Consider the following 16,155-nt stretch of genomic DNA (forward strand, 5'->3'; position numbering starts at 1 on the left):
CCTGGGAGGTCGGGGCCAGCCAGTAGGGTTTGGAAGGTGCGGAAGTATTCTCTCTTCCAGGGTGCTAGGGCTACCTTCTGCAGCGCTCTGCACCCTTACTAGGTCCGACCTGCTTAGTTCCCAGGTTTTGGCGCCTGTCTCGGAAAAGCGCTTTCTTGCTACACGATGCCCCCGTTCGGATTCCTGCACATGAGGGCTTGGGCTTCACTGTTTGGCCAGCTTCTGCGGTCGCCCCGTGCTGTGTGCATCAGGGAGGTCCATTTTCATAGCCAGGTGAGCCAGGCTGAGTGGTCTGTCGGGGCAGGATCTCCAGATCCGGAGCAGGGATTCGCGGCCTGCACTCCATTAGTATTGTGAGGTTTTTTTGAGTAGTTTAGGGGTACTAAGCTAAGCGTTTTAGATGCTCTGTCATTTAATCCTCATAGCAGTCTTGAGAGGTTGTGATTATTTCCATTTTATTGTTGAGGAAACAGTAAGCTAGGTTAAATGATTTATCTACGGATACATTTATAATATAGGTCCACAATCCCTTATGTGAACCTCTTGGGGTCAAACACATTCTTTTTTTTTTTTTTTATTAACGTTTATTCATTTTCTGGGAGACAGAGAGAGAGCATGAGCGGGAAAGGGGCAGAGAGAGGGAGACACAGAATCTGAAGCCGACTCTAGGCTCTGAGCTGTCCGCACAGAGCCCGATGCGGCGCTCAAACTCACGAACTGAGAGATCATGACCTGAGCCGAAGCCGCTCAACCGACTGAGCCACCCAAGTGCCCCAGAGTCAAACACATTCTTAAGCAAAGTATATGAATATTCCCATTAAGTGAGATGACTGAAGCCCATAAGTGGGCTGAGTTCACATTAGAATTTACCTCAAAATGAGCAACGCCCATCCCTCCAAAAACAAACAAAACAAAACAAAAAAACATTTTCGGTTTTTAGAGGTTTTAGGATTTTGGAATTAAAGAGGAAGGATTGTGAACTGTCATCCTTTGGAGGAGAGAATCCGCCAAAATATGGAACTCTCACACCCTCTATATTTCAGAAAGGAGCATACAGCCTTCTGCTAATAAACAAACTACCGAATCTGTTTTACTTTGTCAAACACCCTAGCAGAGGCTTTGCTATCATAAATAACAGGGTTCAGATCTTATTATTAATTTTCATTCACAGCATCCTACTAATCTGGCTTTTTTTAGTTCAATTTGGATATCCATTCCTGTTCATTCCATGGGCATGTTCTGTGTTTTGGGCTGGTTCTTTTCTGTCTTCAGGTCGCTTTTTCCATGTCAATAAGCCTGATGACTGCTGCTATCTTATTAAAAATTTATGGTTTTGCTCTTTGAGTAGGAATTGAGAATTGTAGATCATACTAATCCCTACTCCTGGATGGTTGGCGGTGGTAGTGGTGGGTTGTTTTGTGCCTTCATTGTTCTCAGGTGCTTAAGCTTTTTCAGATGTTTAAAATCTCCAAATATAGTGAATACATTTAAAAACAACAACTATGGGGCGCCTGGGTGGCTCCGTAGGTTGGGCGTCAGACTTCAGCTCAGGTCACGATCTCGCGATCTCACGGTCCTGAGTTCGAGCCCCGCGTCGGGCTCTGGGCTGATGGCTCAGAGCCTGGAGCCTGCTTCCCATTCTGTGTCTCCCTCTCTCTTTGCTCCTCCCCCGTTCATGCTCTGTCTCTCTCTCTGTCTCAGGAATGAATAAACGTTAAAAATAAATAAATAAATAAATAAATAAATAAAAACAATTATGATAAAGACCTGACCTCATATGTCTTACATATATAATGCACATACAACATATGTTTTAGAGTGAGGCTGAGATTGGAGTAGATAAAACAGTGTTCAGTCTGCCTGTTGCTCAGGGCCAAATGTCTTTGTAGGTCTGGACATAGGGCCAGAAGTGTCACAGGTCTGGACAGTCTTGAATGGAGCACACCTCACATTCCTTTTTCTGACAGTTTGCAGAGGCAGTGTTAACATCCCAACTGAAACCACAACAAGAGAAATCAAATTTTATCATCAAGACCCCAAAGGTAATGCCCTTTTCCCTACCCTGTCCTATTAGGGTTCCTTGGAGGACTGCCCTCAGTTCTTCCCTCTGCTCTGCTTGTCTCTTCCTAATCCCTTTTAAGGTCTTTTTAGACGAATCAAAAAAAAAATTCCCTATTCTTTTTTTTTTTTTTTTTTTTTAACGTTTATTTATTTTTGAGACAGAGAGAGACAGAGCATGAACAGGGGAGGGGCAGAGAGAGAGGGAGACACAGAATCTGAAACAGGCTCCAGGCTCTGCACTGTCAGCACAGAGCCCGACGTGGGGCTTGAACTCACGGACCATGAGATCATGACCTGAGCCAAAGTCGGAAGCTTAACCGACTGAGCCACCCAGGCGCCCCAAAAATTCCCTATTCTTGAGATATTTATGAGGATCATTCATCTGAATTCAAAGAGATTTCAACTTCAGACCTTCGATTATAGATGTTGTTTAACTCTTTGTCTTAAATGGACTTGTTTTTTGTCTTTGTTTTGGCCATGGCTCCTATTGGTTTCTAGGGCACCAGAGATCTTAGTCCCCAGCAGATGGTTGTGAGGGAGAAAATTCTTGATATGGTTGTTGACTGCTTTAAACGTCATGGAGCAAAGAGGTTAGATACTCCCGCATTTGAGCTAAAGGTAAGAAGGAAAAACTTTTGGGACTCCATTTCTTCACCTGTCTTCAGTTTTTGAAAGAACTTTTAGCCTGTGTTTTGGAGTCCTTTGAACTGTGGCATTTTTTGTTTGATCCCTGCAGGAAATGCTCACTGAGAAGTATGGAGAGGACTCTGGGCTCATCTATGATCTGAAGGATCAGGGTGGAGAGCTGTTGTCCCTGCGCTATGACCTTACTGTATCTTTCTAAGTGTTGGAGACTGACATCTCTTTCCAAACCCAGACGACTTTCTTTGACAAAAGGGACAAAAGTGCCTCTGGGCCCCCTAGGTCTGTTTGCAGCAGCCTTTACTTCTAGTTCCTCCCAGAAAGCAATTCTGCCAGCAGAGCCTGGCCTGGAGCGTTGTCATTTAACTTTATTATGTATCAGAATCTCTTGTGGAAGCCTGCAGAAATACAGATTTCTGGCCCTTACCCCCAGATATTCTTAATTCTATAGCTGGAGTGGGGCTCAGCAATGTACATTGTAAACAGGCGTCTGGGGTCATGAATGGGCAGGTGGTTCTTGACCTCTATTTTAAAAAACATCGACATAGTTGCAAGGAAATCCAGGTTCTGAAACTTGACTATTTTGAAATGGTTGAGAATTGATCTGAATAGGAAGTAATAGCCCATACTTGGAAGTTCTTGGGGCATTTCTGTTTCATTCAGTGGCCAGTAGGCCAGCTTCCCCTGCTTTTTACTGAACTTGCACTTTTGCTTGGAGAGATTCCTTCATTCCTTTATATATATTGAATGTCAAGCACTGTTAGGCATTGGGAATAGTGGGAAACAAGACAGAGAAGGTCCTTGTTCTCATCCTAGTGGATGAGATCCAATCGATAATGGCTCATTCCTCTCAAATGTCTACACACTGGGCCTAAGCTTTGGATGTAGTATCCTTTCTCCTTAACTTATTTATGTGAGGTCCCTTTTGCTCGTTATCTGGCCATGAATAAGGTGAAGAAGATGAAACGTTACCATGTTGGAAAAGTGTGGCGGCGGGAGAGCCCAACCATAGTCCAAGGCCGCTACAGGGAGTTCTGCCAGTGTGTAAGTGACCTGATGAGGGCAGCATGGTTTGATAGTTTGGGAGGCTACAACCTGAGAACTGGCTACTCAGTGAAGATTTTTTTCCCCCATCTTTTTCGTTGTTGTAGGATTTTGACATTGCTGGTCAGTTTGATCCTATGATCCCTGATGCAGAGTGTTTGAAGATCATGTGTGAAATTCTTAGTGGATTGCAGCTGGGGGACTTCATCATTAAGGTGAGACCAGGGCTAAGGACTGAGGGGAAAAATCTGGATTTGGCCTGATTATGTCCTAAAACATAGGTGACCCCAGCCTTTAATCCTATAGATCTGGCATTTTCTCAGAACAGTTATTTAATTTTATCTATATCTATATAGTCATCCTATGAAATTTTTTTCTGTCATTTTTATGAGACAGGCTAGTAGGGACTGCCATTGTTTTGAGGGAAAGGGCATTGACGAGGCACTTGTGTTACTTCCACTGAGTTCCCAGGTCAATGATCGGCGGGTTTTGGATGGGATGTTTGCTGTCTGCGGTGTTCCTGAAAGCAAGTTCCATGCCATCTGCTCCTCGATAGACAAACTAGACAAGGTAACAAAAAAGACATGTTTTAGTAGACCATATCCGAGTCTCTGCCCTGCCCTCAAATCTATACCCCTGTCGCTGGATTTCCTGAGCTGCCTCTGACTTTGCTGAGTATAATGTTAGGTACTCATGACATTTCCAGTTAGATAAAGAAGGATTTTGGAACTGGGCTAATATTTGGGTGTTTGCACAGATATCTTGGAAAGATGTGAGACATGAGATGGTGGCAAAGAAAGGCCTGGCTCCTGAAGTGGCTGATAGAATTGGGGACTATGTTCAATGTCATGGTAAGAACCAGGGTTTTATGGGCTATGTGATAGAAGTGGAGTGAGGGTGATGGGTGTACAAACTTCTGCCTCTGAAACAGCTCCTTTCTGAAGATGTGTGACATCAGAACCTGGTCTGAATTTAATTTCACTTTTACTTAGTGTAACCACTTTGTGTGTTCAGATGGCAAAAGCAGTGGTGAGTCTGGTCATAAGACATCAGGATTTTTTATTTTTTATTTTTTATTTTTTAACGTTTATTTATTTTTGAGTTTTTTTTTTTTTCTTTTTTTTTTTCTTTTTTTTAGTAAGAAAATGAAGAGGAGTAGGAGCACCTGGGTTGCTCATTCGGTTAAGTGTCTGACTCCTGATTTTGGTTCAGGTCATGATCTCATGAGTCATGGGATCGAGCCCCGAGTTGGGCTGTGCACTGACTCAGCAGAGCTTACTTGGGATTCTTGATCTCTCCCTCTCTATCTGCCCCTCCCCTACTGGCCCACTTCTGCATGCATTTGTGAGAGCTTACTCTCTCTTTCTCTCTCAAAACAAGTAAATAAACATTAAAAAATAAAGTAAGGAGGACTGGCTGGAACAAATTAGGAATAAATTTGGATAAAACAAATCTGGGTGAATAGCACAGACCTTATTTCTCCCCATATGTCTCCCTAGGGGGGGTTTCCTTGATAGAGCAAATGTTCCAGGATCCTAGACTATCACAGAACAAGCAGGCTCTAGATGGCCTGGGGGACTTGAAGCTGCTATTTGAATACCTGACTTTATTTGGAATTGCTGAGAAGGTAAGCTGAGTTGGCAGTGGACCTTTGGCTGAGCTTTGGGGCTCTCAGGGTCCTGAGTGTTTTCTGGGACTTACTATAGCCTTGTTCCCACAGATCTCTTTTGACCTAAGCCTAGCGCGGGGCCTGGACTACTATACTGGAGTAATCTATGAAGCAGTGCTACTACAGACCCCGGCTCAGGCTCAGGAGTCCTTCAATGTGGGCAGTGTGGCTGCTGGTGGACGCTATGATAAGCTGGTGGGCATGTTTGACCCCAAGGGCCACAAGGTGCCGTGTGTGGGACTCAGTATTGGGGTAGAGCGAATCTTCTCTATTGTGGAGCAGAGGATGAAGGTAGGTCTTAGGTGTGGGTGGAGTGGGGCTAGAGACTTAAACTCATGTTTTTGGATATACAGTGGGACTGTTTTTCTGATGATTCTTTTTGTCCTTTTTGTTTTGTTTTTAAGTTTTTGATGCACAGGAAGTTTTGGCTTTTTTTTTTTTTTTTTATTAGTTTTATGTTTTTCCTCTCTCTTTAATCAGACTTTTGGTCAGAAGATACGGACTACAGAGACCCAGGTGTTTGTGGCCACACCACAGAAGAACTTTCTTCATGAACGGTTGAAGCTAATTGCAGAACTTTGGGATGCTGGGATCAAGGTATGATAAATCTGATATCCAGGTCATCTAGGTATATGTGGACATTCAGGTGGCCATTTCTACCTTATGCAAGGTGGAACTTAAGAAATTTCTGGTCTTCACTAAAGTGTCTTCTAGTAGAAGGGTTAGGTACTTATTTCTTTGGCAATGCTTGTTCCTGGGGTTGAGTAGTGTGGTTATTCCTCAGCCCCTTACTCTGTCTTCACTGTTTTCAGGCAGAGCTGCTGTATAAAAACAACCCTAAACTACTAACGCAACTGCACTACTGTGAGGACATGGGCATTCCACTGGTGGTCATTATTGGTGAGCAAGAAATGAAAGAAGGGATAATCAAGCTTCGTTCAGTGGCCAGCAGGGAGGAGGTGAGTGGGGGAAATGGAAGGCACCAAGGGTTTCTATCTTTCTTAGATTCTTTTTTGTTTTTGTTTTTGTTTTTAATGTTTAATTATTTTGAGAGAGAAAGAGAGAGAGCATACTTTGCAAGTGGCTGAGCAAGGGAGGGGTAGAGAGAGAATCCCAAGGAGGCTTCACACTGTCAGCATAGAGCCCAGTGCAGAGCTCAGCCTCACAGACTGTGAGATCATGACCTGAGCGTAAATCAAGAGTCAGATGCTTAAATGACTGAGCTACTCAAGCGCCCCTAAAGATTTTATTTCTTCAGTAATCTCAGCACCCATCATGGGGCTCAAACTCAGAACTCCAAGATTAAGAGTCACATGCTGTATTCACTGAGTGAGACAGGTGCCCCAGGTGTTAGAATCTCTTGAGGGCATACATTGCCCATTCCAGCTTGAAGCCCATACTTCTCCCTGTTGGTTGCATAAGTAGTGGGAGCAGATGCAGAGTAAAACGCATGTGGAAAAGCAGTGACTAAGAATCTAGTATCACTCTATAGTTTGTCACATGAAGGTTCTTTTATGTTACAGGTGGCTATTAAACGGGAAAATCTTGTGGCTGAAATTCAGAAGCGACTATCTGAGTCTTGACTCTTGCCTGATTGCCATCTGCTGCTCTTTCTAGAAAATGTTTCTTCTAGAACTGAGTTGTTGATGGACTTCACAACTGCTGGCCAGGATGGGTGACAAGTTCCTCTGCCTCCTCCATCCTTTCTGGGTACAGAACTGTGGAAGGCCCTGAGGACTCCTGGGCTAGTGCAAGCAGCTATTCTGCATGGGTGCAGATGGCTGGTATGTGAAAGAGACATGCTCTAACTGCAGAGGCAGAATTGAAGTGCCATTGAATGCTGCCAATAGGTACTGAGATGGTTGCTTTTAGCAAAGCTCTAGGAAAGTTGCCTAAGGCTGAGACCATTGAGACCAAAAGTCAGAATCTTAGCCTACTGTGGCTTCTGAACCAGATTCTGGGGAATTTGTCCACAATCTGCCCTTGGCCTGTCCAGGGAGTTTTGGAAGACAGCAAAGAAGGGGGAACAGCTAGTTTCTCTTTTGTTTGAGGACAGAATGCTATCCTGAGGGCAAAGTAGTGCTCATATTGATATGGCATGTCTCTAGCCCATCCACATAGAGTGAGGCTGTCTGTTTAGTAATTTTGAATGTTGAATTTAATAGGTGACTTGATGCAATGGTCTAATCTTTTGAGATTTTGGAGACCATTTCCTGTGCCAGAATTACTACTTTGACTATATTCCATATTCTCCTATGGAGGTGACCTTTCTAGAAGTGATTGGATAATGTATTAAATAAAATATTAAATGAAGTAGCTTGGGTGATTTGTCATCAAGAGATTGGTTTGCATAGACCATAGAAAATGCTTGAGTGTACACTAGAGAATTCTGAGAGCTAGGAGCACCCTCCCTGGGGTGATGCTTCTGTATTCAGTGAATGGAGCAGTCACAGTTCCCGACTGCTGCCCATTAACCCCTCAACCCCCAACTCAACACATAGTGAGTCATCTGTCAGAGTTCTTCACCCTACAGAGTTGCTGATGACTGGCCTTTCCAAGTCCAATCATGTTAATTAAATTGTGCCCTATAGATTGAAAGACTGTAAGATTCCTCAGTTTAAGGAAAAATGAGTTAACCAAAGGGTGTTAGCGTTGCTTCAAAACAAGGAGAGAGTGTGCAAAAAGAATTTTGTATTTGTGCGTTGGGAAGGCTGCAATCTTTAAAAACACTGTGGTGTCAGGACCGTATCTTTAGTGCATACAGGTAAATGGGACACCTAGAACTCCTGATAACCGATTCAGCCTTAACGAAAACTTAGAAACTCTTGGCAAACGCACGCAAAATTGCTTAGATCAGAGGGCGCTGATCTGGACCGTTGCCTCGTTTGTAAAATAGACGAGTGGAACTAAATCAGCCCTTCAACGCACGTTTTGAAAGCCTGGGGAAAGAAACGTTTGTAGGCACCCTTACTTCCGTGTTGCTTCAAACCCCCCCCTTGCGCATGCGTCATTTTCTTGGGTCAGAGGAGGGGCCAACAAGCTTGTTTAAGAAGCCCTCCAGTCCTTAGCTCGTTTAGAACACGAGACTCTAAGCTTATTGGAGGGCAAGCCTGCTTTACGGCTCAAGGCCGCTTTTTACGTCATTTTCCGGCTTCCCATTCACTTCGCAGTGAAGATGGCGTCCGGCAGCGGGGTAGGTGTTGTGTGTGTGTGGAGGCTTTGGTCGGGCGCGGAGCAGAGGGTGGCTTCTCAGTGCGGAATATCCTGCAGCCGGCTGCTTCTCGACACCTCCTTGTGGTGTAATGGCCCGGATTCAAGAGCTTCCCCGTGGGGCTCTGGTTCAGGGTTTGTGGAATCGCGGAGGTCTCTTGGGTTTGGGTCCTGAGGTTACCTTAGTCTGGTGTGGTCCGGAGAGTTTTCGCTCTCCACAGGTCCGCGGGACGCCGTGCCGCGTAGACGCGGGTCTTTCCATTTCTATAGGGGTCGGACGTGATTAGCGACGAATCTTGAGCGCTTTTTTCTCTACAGACGAAAAACTTGGACTTTCGCCGAAAGTGGGACAAAGATGAATATGAGAAGCTTGCCGAGAAGAGGCTCACGGAAGAGAGAGAAAAGAAGGATGGTGCGTGCCTGCTCCGTCAAGGGCTGTGGGTATAGTAGAGGCGAAGCCATAGCTGGGAGCCGGTGGGGAGTTGAAATGCATTGATCTTTTACCCCGTGTAACCTCTGGCAGAGCGTTGCCTCCCTGCCCCTTGAGTTCTTAATGTATAAAATGAGAGCAAGAAGAAGGACTGAAGCGGTTTTGAGGTGTTTTCCCCTCTGTTTCTTCTACTTCCTTGCTCTCCTTTTGCTTGGCTCATTTCGTACTTTCCTGAAGTACAGATAAGAGAGTGGAATCCTTAGTAGTGACAGAAAAGAAGTGGAGTATTTTGTTGCTGTGCATTCTGCTATTGAGGCTGGCTTCTTTCCCTTGAAGTCACTTAAGGGGAAGAAGAACTGGCTCAGTTAAGACCTTTCCTTGTAGTCTGAGAAGAGCAAGGGTACTACTAAGGAGTGTGTGTGGTTTTTTTTTTTTTTTTAAGCTGATGCTCAGTAGTACTGCTCCCTATGTACAGTGTTGGGAGTTGGTGCTCCTCTCCTAGATAGAGATTCCGCTGTACAAAAATAAATGTCTTATTTTCTGTTTTCAAACGTATACATTCTTCTTTCATTTTAGTTTCACACCATCTTGTACACACTAACCCTTTTAGTTTTTATGTAATTTGTACAGTAGTGCCAGCCACATAACAGGTATTTCCTGAATGTTGATCTTTAAAAATTTTCCCCAGCCCTGTGAAGATTCTTTTCTGTGTTAATGCTTGGGGTATCTGTCTGAAAGTGTCTTTGCTCTTTTAAAAGTTCGCTTTTTGTGAAAATTCAGAACTCCTCCTTTCAATTCAGTTAATCAATAAAAAAACTTTGCTTTTAGACTTGTTGGCTTTAAAGTGGATAAAAGCTGTACATAGTTTAGGGATTGCTTATCATTTTTCCTGTGTCGAGATTCTGTCTAGGTGCTGCTAGAAGTGCTCCTTGTGTCCCTGGCTTTGGGTTCAAGAAAGAAATGAGAGTAGACACCTGTATTTTGGGTATCATGCATTTCTTTTCCTTTCTGGTTCAAGAACTGAAGTATTGAAGAAACTTTCTCCTCTATTATACTTTAGGAAAACCAGTGCAGCCAGTCAAAAGGGAGCTCCTCCGGCATAGAGACTACAAGGTGGACCTGGAATCCAAGCTTGGGAAGACAATTGTCATTACTAAGACCACACCACAATCAGAGATGGGAGGGTGAGTGACTTTTCATCTTTCTCAGGAGCCAGGAATAGGTATAATAAACTCTCTGTTGCTTTTAGCAGGTGTTGAGGAGGTTCCCTGGCCCCAGGATAACAACCTTGTTGCCTACAATTCTACCTTTAAGTTTGTTTTTCTTTGTTCCCCCAAGGTCTCAACTAAACATAATAGTGTCTCTAGGAGGAGTCAGTTGGTAGGCTTATTCATACTAGTACTGTAAGTGCTACTTAATATTTTAAAGAAGAAATGAGGAAAAGAACTACTGAAGAGATATTTAGGGGAGAGATTAGGTGGAGATAGAATGGAGCCTAGGAGCTGTTGAATAAAGGGAGTTGAGGTTCCAGACTGGCTGCAGAGGCTGTAGTTGTTATGGATTGCTTGGTTATACACCTTCCTCCTGACTACCTGCCTCCCATGGTAAGAAGCGTCCTACAACAACTCTTTATTCTTTTGCCCACCACTACTACTTCCATGTTCACTTAGTCTTTCTAGCAGGAGGGCAAAACAGATAGCAATGAATGACATGTTTGAGTTGCTTAGAAAATCCACTAACATCATTCCTCTTTGTATTAGTTCTCTCTTGCTTTGTAAGTTAACAAATCCAAAATTTAGCATCATGAAATAACAAATAGCTCACAATTTCTGTGTCTAAATAATCTGGGAAAGGCTTAGCGAGGTGGTTCTGGCTCAGGGTTTCACAAAGCTACAGTATAGGTGTCTGGTGGGTCTGCCTTCATCTGAGGTGTAAGTGGAGCTGAATCATTTGATTGAAGGCTTTTTCATGTGGCAGTGCTTTAGAGGCCTCAGTTCTTTGCCCCATGGGCTTCTCCATAGTGCTGCTCCATAGTGGCTTCCCCAGAGTAAGACATGGACAGACTAAGACAGAAGCCACTTTTTTTTTAATAACCTTATTTTGTAAGTGACATAGCATCACTTTTGACATATTCTTTTAGTCACAGACTAACCCTAGTACAAATTGGGAGGGGACTACACAAGGTAGGAATACCAGGAATTTTGGCGTCATGGAGGTTGGCTACCATATTCTTCCAAGAGATAAAGCTTTATGAAAATCAGACGTGCCTTCTTGTAAAAAGAAAATTTACCTAAAAACTAGGAGTTTCTTGGCTGAAAACATTAAGATCCTTATAGCTAGTGGGGCAGTCAGTTAAGCATCCGACTTCGGCTCAGGTCATGATCTCACGGTCCGTGAGTTCGAGCCCCGCATCGGGCTCTGTGCTGACAGCTCAGAGCCTGGAGCCCGTTTCAGATTCTGTGTCTCCCTTTCTCTCTGTCCCTCCCCTGTTCGTGCTCTGTCTCTGTCTGTCTCAAAAATAAATAAACATTAAAAAAAAAAAATTAAAAAAAAAAAAGATCCTTATAGCTAGATTTGACCACAAGTGCTATTTATTCTGTTTGCTAGGTATTACTGCAATGTCTGTGACTGTGTTGTGAAGGACTCCATCAACTTCCTGGATCACATTAATGGAAAGAAACGTAAGGCTTGGAGGTAGTTTATGCTTAGGGCTGGGTTTGGGGAAAGGGTAGTTTCTGTTGGATCTTTTTTTAATGCCTGAGAAATACTCCAATTGCTTCAGTACAGGGCATCCTTTACTTCATTATCTAATGTTTCTGGAGGCCCTGGATGAGACACTGTTTCAAGCTTTCAACAAGAAGACCATGGTCTTTTCCATGGCCTAGCTGTCCCCACTGGTATGCATTTGCTCAGTAAAGGCAGTTGAACACCACTTGCATCTTGGCTATCTGTAGCTGCTGCTTCTGGGAACAAGTAAAGCCAACGGAGTTTTTTCCAGCCATAATTATTTTTGCTTTGTATTTTATGAGAATTTTTTTTTTTTTAATATAATGTCAAGAAAAGACTTTGAGGGACTGGGGATGTACTGACATTACCTTTTTCACTGTTGATCCCACCCAGATCAGCGAAATCTGGGCATGTCTATGCGTGTGGAACGTTCCACCTTGGATCAGGTGAAGAAACGTTTTGAAGTCAACAAGAAGAAGATGGAAGAGAAACAGAAGGATTATGATTTTGAGGAAAGGATGAAGGAGCTCAGAGAAGAAGTAAGGCTCTGCTGTTCTTCCATCTTTTATCCCCTAGCTTTGAGTTTTATGTTATGAATCATGGGGAAGCATTCTTCCTCATTCCACTCCCACCCCCAGAGGATAATTGTATCCTGAATTTCTCTATATTGGGGGAAACCTTTACTGCCTTTGGGACTCTCATGATCTTAAGAATATGGCTGTAAACCTATTCTTTTTTCGTGGACTCTCTGGGCCTACTTACTTTTTTTCTTACTGCAGGAGGGGTTAAATACACCTAGTCCCCAAGAGGCATGTGGAACCAGCCTGACTGGGTCAGAATTCTGTTTCCTTCACTTACTGGCTATGACTCTTGGGCAAGTTATAGAACTTCTCCATGTCTCGGTTTCCCCATATTAGAGATCTTAATATATAATCTACACAAAGCACATAGACCAATTCCTGGCATGTGCTGTGTGCCCCAGGATGATAGGTACTATTATGTGGTTTTGCTTCCATAACCTTTTTTAAGAACCAGAGATAACCTGGAACGTAGGACTGAGAAGTGCTCTTCACAGGCTAAAATTTCTCTTTGTTGTTTCTTATAATCTTTAGTGTGGCTTTTCTTCTGTTCTTAAAATTTTATTTGTCTTTAATTGCTTTCTCCTAAAGATAGAAAGGAATCTTGACCTCACTTGTCTCTTTCAATCTTTGGCTCAGGAGTCTGAACTGATTCTGAGTGATTTCCCCCCTAGGAGGAAAAGGCCAAAGCCTACAAGAAAGAGAAACAGAAGGAGAAGAAAAGGAGGGCTGAGGAGGACTTGACATTTGAGGAGGATGATGAGATGGCAGCTGTGATGGGCTTCTCTGGCTTTGGTTCCACCAAGAAGAGTTACTGAGGCTTTCTATGCTTGGCCCTTTGCTAACTTTGTGTGTGAGGGGGGTCATTTTTTTTCCGGGGTACTTGGGAAAGTCCTTAAGAGTGGCAATGGGGAGGGCTTGAGGGTGGGTGTTTGTGGTTTCCCTCTACTTTGGGAAAGAGCACAGGATGCAGAGGAAATGCTGTGGCATGTTCCTTCAGCCTCAGTATGTCACTGGAGTCACAGGACCTCTGCCTGAGTTCCCAATAAAAACCTCTTCTGAGGCTGCTTTCCCTAAACTCCCCCTGCATCTTTCCCTCTTCATCTGTCCAACCTCTTACCTGAGCATACTACATTGATCCTGTGTTCTCCCTTTGTTTTAATTTTGACTCTTGGCTTAGCCTGCAGCAGAAGGGTTCTCTGGGTCCCCAGTTTCCAGTTGCTAGCATATTTTTGACCAGCCTTCTATCCCCCTCAACCTCCTCTGGTTTTCTGCCACCTGTGCATGCATGTGTATTTCTGCCTGGGTCTGGTATGTGCGGGCGTGTGTGCATGAATTTGTCACCTAGGGGGAGCCTGAGCTAGAACCTCAGAGCATTGCTGCCTTGGGGCCTGATGTTCTTGGCTCCTTCAGTGCATGTAACAGGAAATTAAATGGGACGAGTGTTTGGTGTGGTTTTTGTCTGGTGAGTTTTTTAACCTTTGTTCTTCATATGTAGACTGTTGAGCGTTTCCTGTTTGTTTCATTTTATTGAGGATTACTCTTTTTTTTCTTCCTTGTGAGCAGGCTCTTGGAAGAACCTGTTTGATGCAAAAAAGAAAAAGGAAAAAAAACTTCATTTGGGAGCCCTTGGGTCTCAGAGACTGTTCAACATGTATAATAAATGGCATTGACTGGGCCTATTCACATTTGGTGGGAACATTCCATATTCTTCCCTGTGTATTGTTTTTTTCTTCATACACTGAGTATTTACATATAGAGCTTATTCTTTCTTCTCCCTTCATTTGAGTCCTGTCACTTTTTTTTCCCTAGGTTCCTTCAGCACGAGTTGTATTTTCCTCTGATGGGATGTGTATCCGGAGGAGACTGAACAAAACTTTTTCTCTAATTTTAGCCTCCTTTGGTCTCTTTTTTGGAACAGCAGAGTTGAGGGTTGAACTTTGTGTGTTCCTTATTATCTGCAGTTAGACTTAGCACAGGGTTACTGGGTTTTGGCACTGTTGACATTTTCGGTTGGCTAATTCTTTGTTCTGGAGGCTGTCTTGTGCATTTTAGGATGTTTAGCAATATCCCTAGCCTCTGCTTGTAGTGCACCTCCTCCCCAAGTATGACAGCTAAGATTGTGTCCCCAGGATATGGTGAAATCCCTGCTCCCAGCCCCATTCAGAACCACTGAGAAACTGCCTTCCCTACTTTGGTGTAACTTGAGCATTAGATCACACAGATTGCTGAACTAAAAAAAAAAAAAAAAAAGCTTTGAAAATCCCTGGATTGGGTACTGTGCGTCCCAGGGATACAGAAGAAAAAAAATCAGTCCCTTAAATAAACCAACAATAGTTACACAAACTTCTGTATCCTGAAAAGAGGACTCTATGTGGGTTAACAAGGCTGCCACCATATATGCCTTGTTTACGTTCTCTGCCTCATGTAGCCCCCTTGAAGCATCTGAGTCACCTTTGGATCCCTTAAAGTACTATACTCTTTCCTTTGGACTTTTGTACGTAATTCCCTTGCTGTCAGGCATAACTTGACTAATTTGTTTCTGACGCTGAATCTTGCCACTGGGAGCATTATGAATGTTATCTACTGGCTCAAGGCCTGGTTCAAAGTATCTTATACAATATTTGTTGGCCAATTGCAGGCAGATTAGTGGGTTCTTTGCTTAACAGTATTGTGTGCTCTACAGGTCCTTCAAGTCAGACTCTAGTAGATAGGGCTGTTTTGCTCACCCTTTTAAGGCATGCTGGAGAAAATATCAGTGAGCTGAGTTCCTTCCATGATTCAGTACTCTTTAGGAAATCATCTAATTCACCTTGTCTTCACAGGATTTCCCTCCCTCTTTGGTACAGTGGAATCTTAACTCGAGTCACCCCTACTAAAAAAGCAATTCTGAATTCCAGGTTCTCTAAATTCTCTTGGGACTAACACGTGGTTTGAGTCTCTAAGGGGTATGTCTAGGTAATGAGTGTATGAAGGGATTCAAGGTGGTGACTTGAAAAGGTGGAGGGTGGGGTTGGGGAAAGGAGGTGGGATGGAGGTGGGGTGGGGTGAGGAGGTGGGATGGAAATTTAGAAGCCCAGAGCAATCCCAGATAACTCAAATCTCTGGAAGAGAAACTTATTTGATGTTTGTGGTCTTTCTAAAATCCATGGAAATTTTGCATTTTGGTTGAGGAGTATTCCTGTGACTTGCCTACATGTGTTCATTTATTCAGTGATTACTGAGATGCTGACCATGTTCTAGGCCCTGGTATTGTTTTCTGGAGCAAGGCATCAAGGCTCAGCTGTCATGGAATTTACATTCTGGTGGAATTGCCTTTTAAAGTACCTAGGGGACAAAAGATTGGATGGTTTCAGATCATTCTGTGGCTTCAGGCACCCCCTGGGACTCTTGAGCCTCTCCCATAGTCCCCCCTCCAAAATCTTAAATGTGGAGACTTTAGCATCTCTACTCATGTCTATCCTAAAAACATACCTGTGTATGTGTACATATACTTCTAAGGGTGTTTACTGCAGGTTTATTTAACAGTGAAACATTTAAAATAAAACATACATTTATTCTTGAATATAGTGCAGCCATTACTATATATATGAATTAGATCTGTGTACTAACAAGAAAGATCAAGACCTACTGTTAAGTAAAAGCACAAAAACAATACCAGACAAACTGATTTCCACAAACTTCCAACCCCCTTCATAAAACTATATAGTGTGTCCAGTTAAATATATAGATTGAGAAAAAGGTCTGGAAGATGCATAATGAAATTATAACTGGTTAACTGGAGAAAGTAGGAA

The 16,155-nt window shown here is 43.3% G+C and overlaps 2 protein-coding genes across 3 annotated transcripts; both read left to right on the top strand.

The window, feature by feature from the left end:
* Positions 1-11: 11 nt before the first annotated feature.
* LOC123604608 (histidine--tRNA ligase, mitochondrial) lies at positions 12-9,039 on the top strand. 2 transcript variants are annotated; one of them, XM_045490952.1, is made up of 14 exons: positions 12-273; positions 1,968-2,042; positions 2,560-2,679; positions 2,798-2,893; positions 3,622-3,747; positions 3,855-3,962; positions 4,219-4,317; positions 4,505-4,598; positions 5,247-5,374; positions 5,468-5,707; positions 5,897-6,013; positions 6,229-6,375; positions 6,940-7,200; positions 8,945-9,039. In XM_045490952.1, exons 1-13 carry the CDS (start codon positions 166-168, stop codon positions 6,997-6,999), a joined length of 1,518 nt encoding a protein of 505 aa, XP_045346908.1. In that variant the 5' UTR covers positions 12-165; the 3' UTR covers positions 7,000-7,200; positions 8,945-9,039. The 2 variants fall into 2 exon arrangements, with proteins under 2 accessions (XP_045346908.1, XP_045346917.1); XM_045490961.1 differs by having other exon boundaries at positions 162-273; positions 1,890-2,042; positions 8,945-9,019.
* On the top strand, positions 8,481-14,049 carry ZMAT2 (zinc finger matrin-type 2). Its single transcript, XM_045491021.1, has 6 exons — positions 8,481-8,609; positions 8,945-9,038; positions 10,117-10,240; positions 11,664-11,737; positions 12,177-12,322; positions 13,036-14,049. Exons 1-6 carry the CDS (start codon positions 8,592-8,594, stop codon positions 13,177-13,179), a joined length of 600 nt encoding a protein of 199 aa, XP_045346977.1. The 5' UTR covers positions 8,481-8,591; the 3' UTR covers positions 13,180-14,049.
* The last annotated feature ends 2,106 nt before the right edge of the window (positions 14,050-16,155 follow it).

The sequence above is a fragment of the Leopardus geoffroyi genome, chromosome A1, assembly GCF_018350155.1.
Source record: "Leopardus geoffroyi isolate Oge1 chromosome A1, O.geoffroyi_Oge1_pat1.0, whole genome shotgun sequence".
Lineage (NCBI taxonomy): Eukaryota > Metazoa > Chordata > Mammalia > Carnivora > Felidae > Leopardus > Leopardus geoffroyi.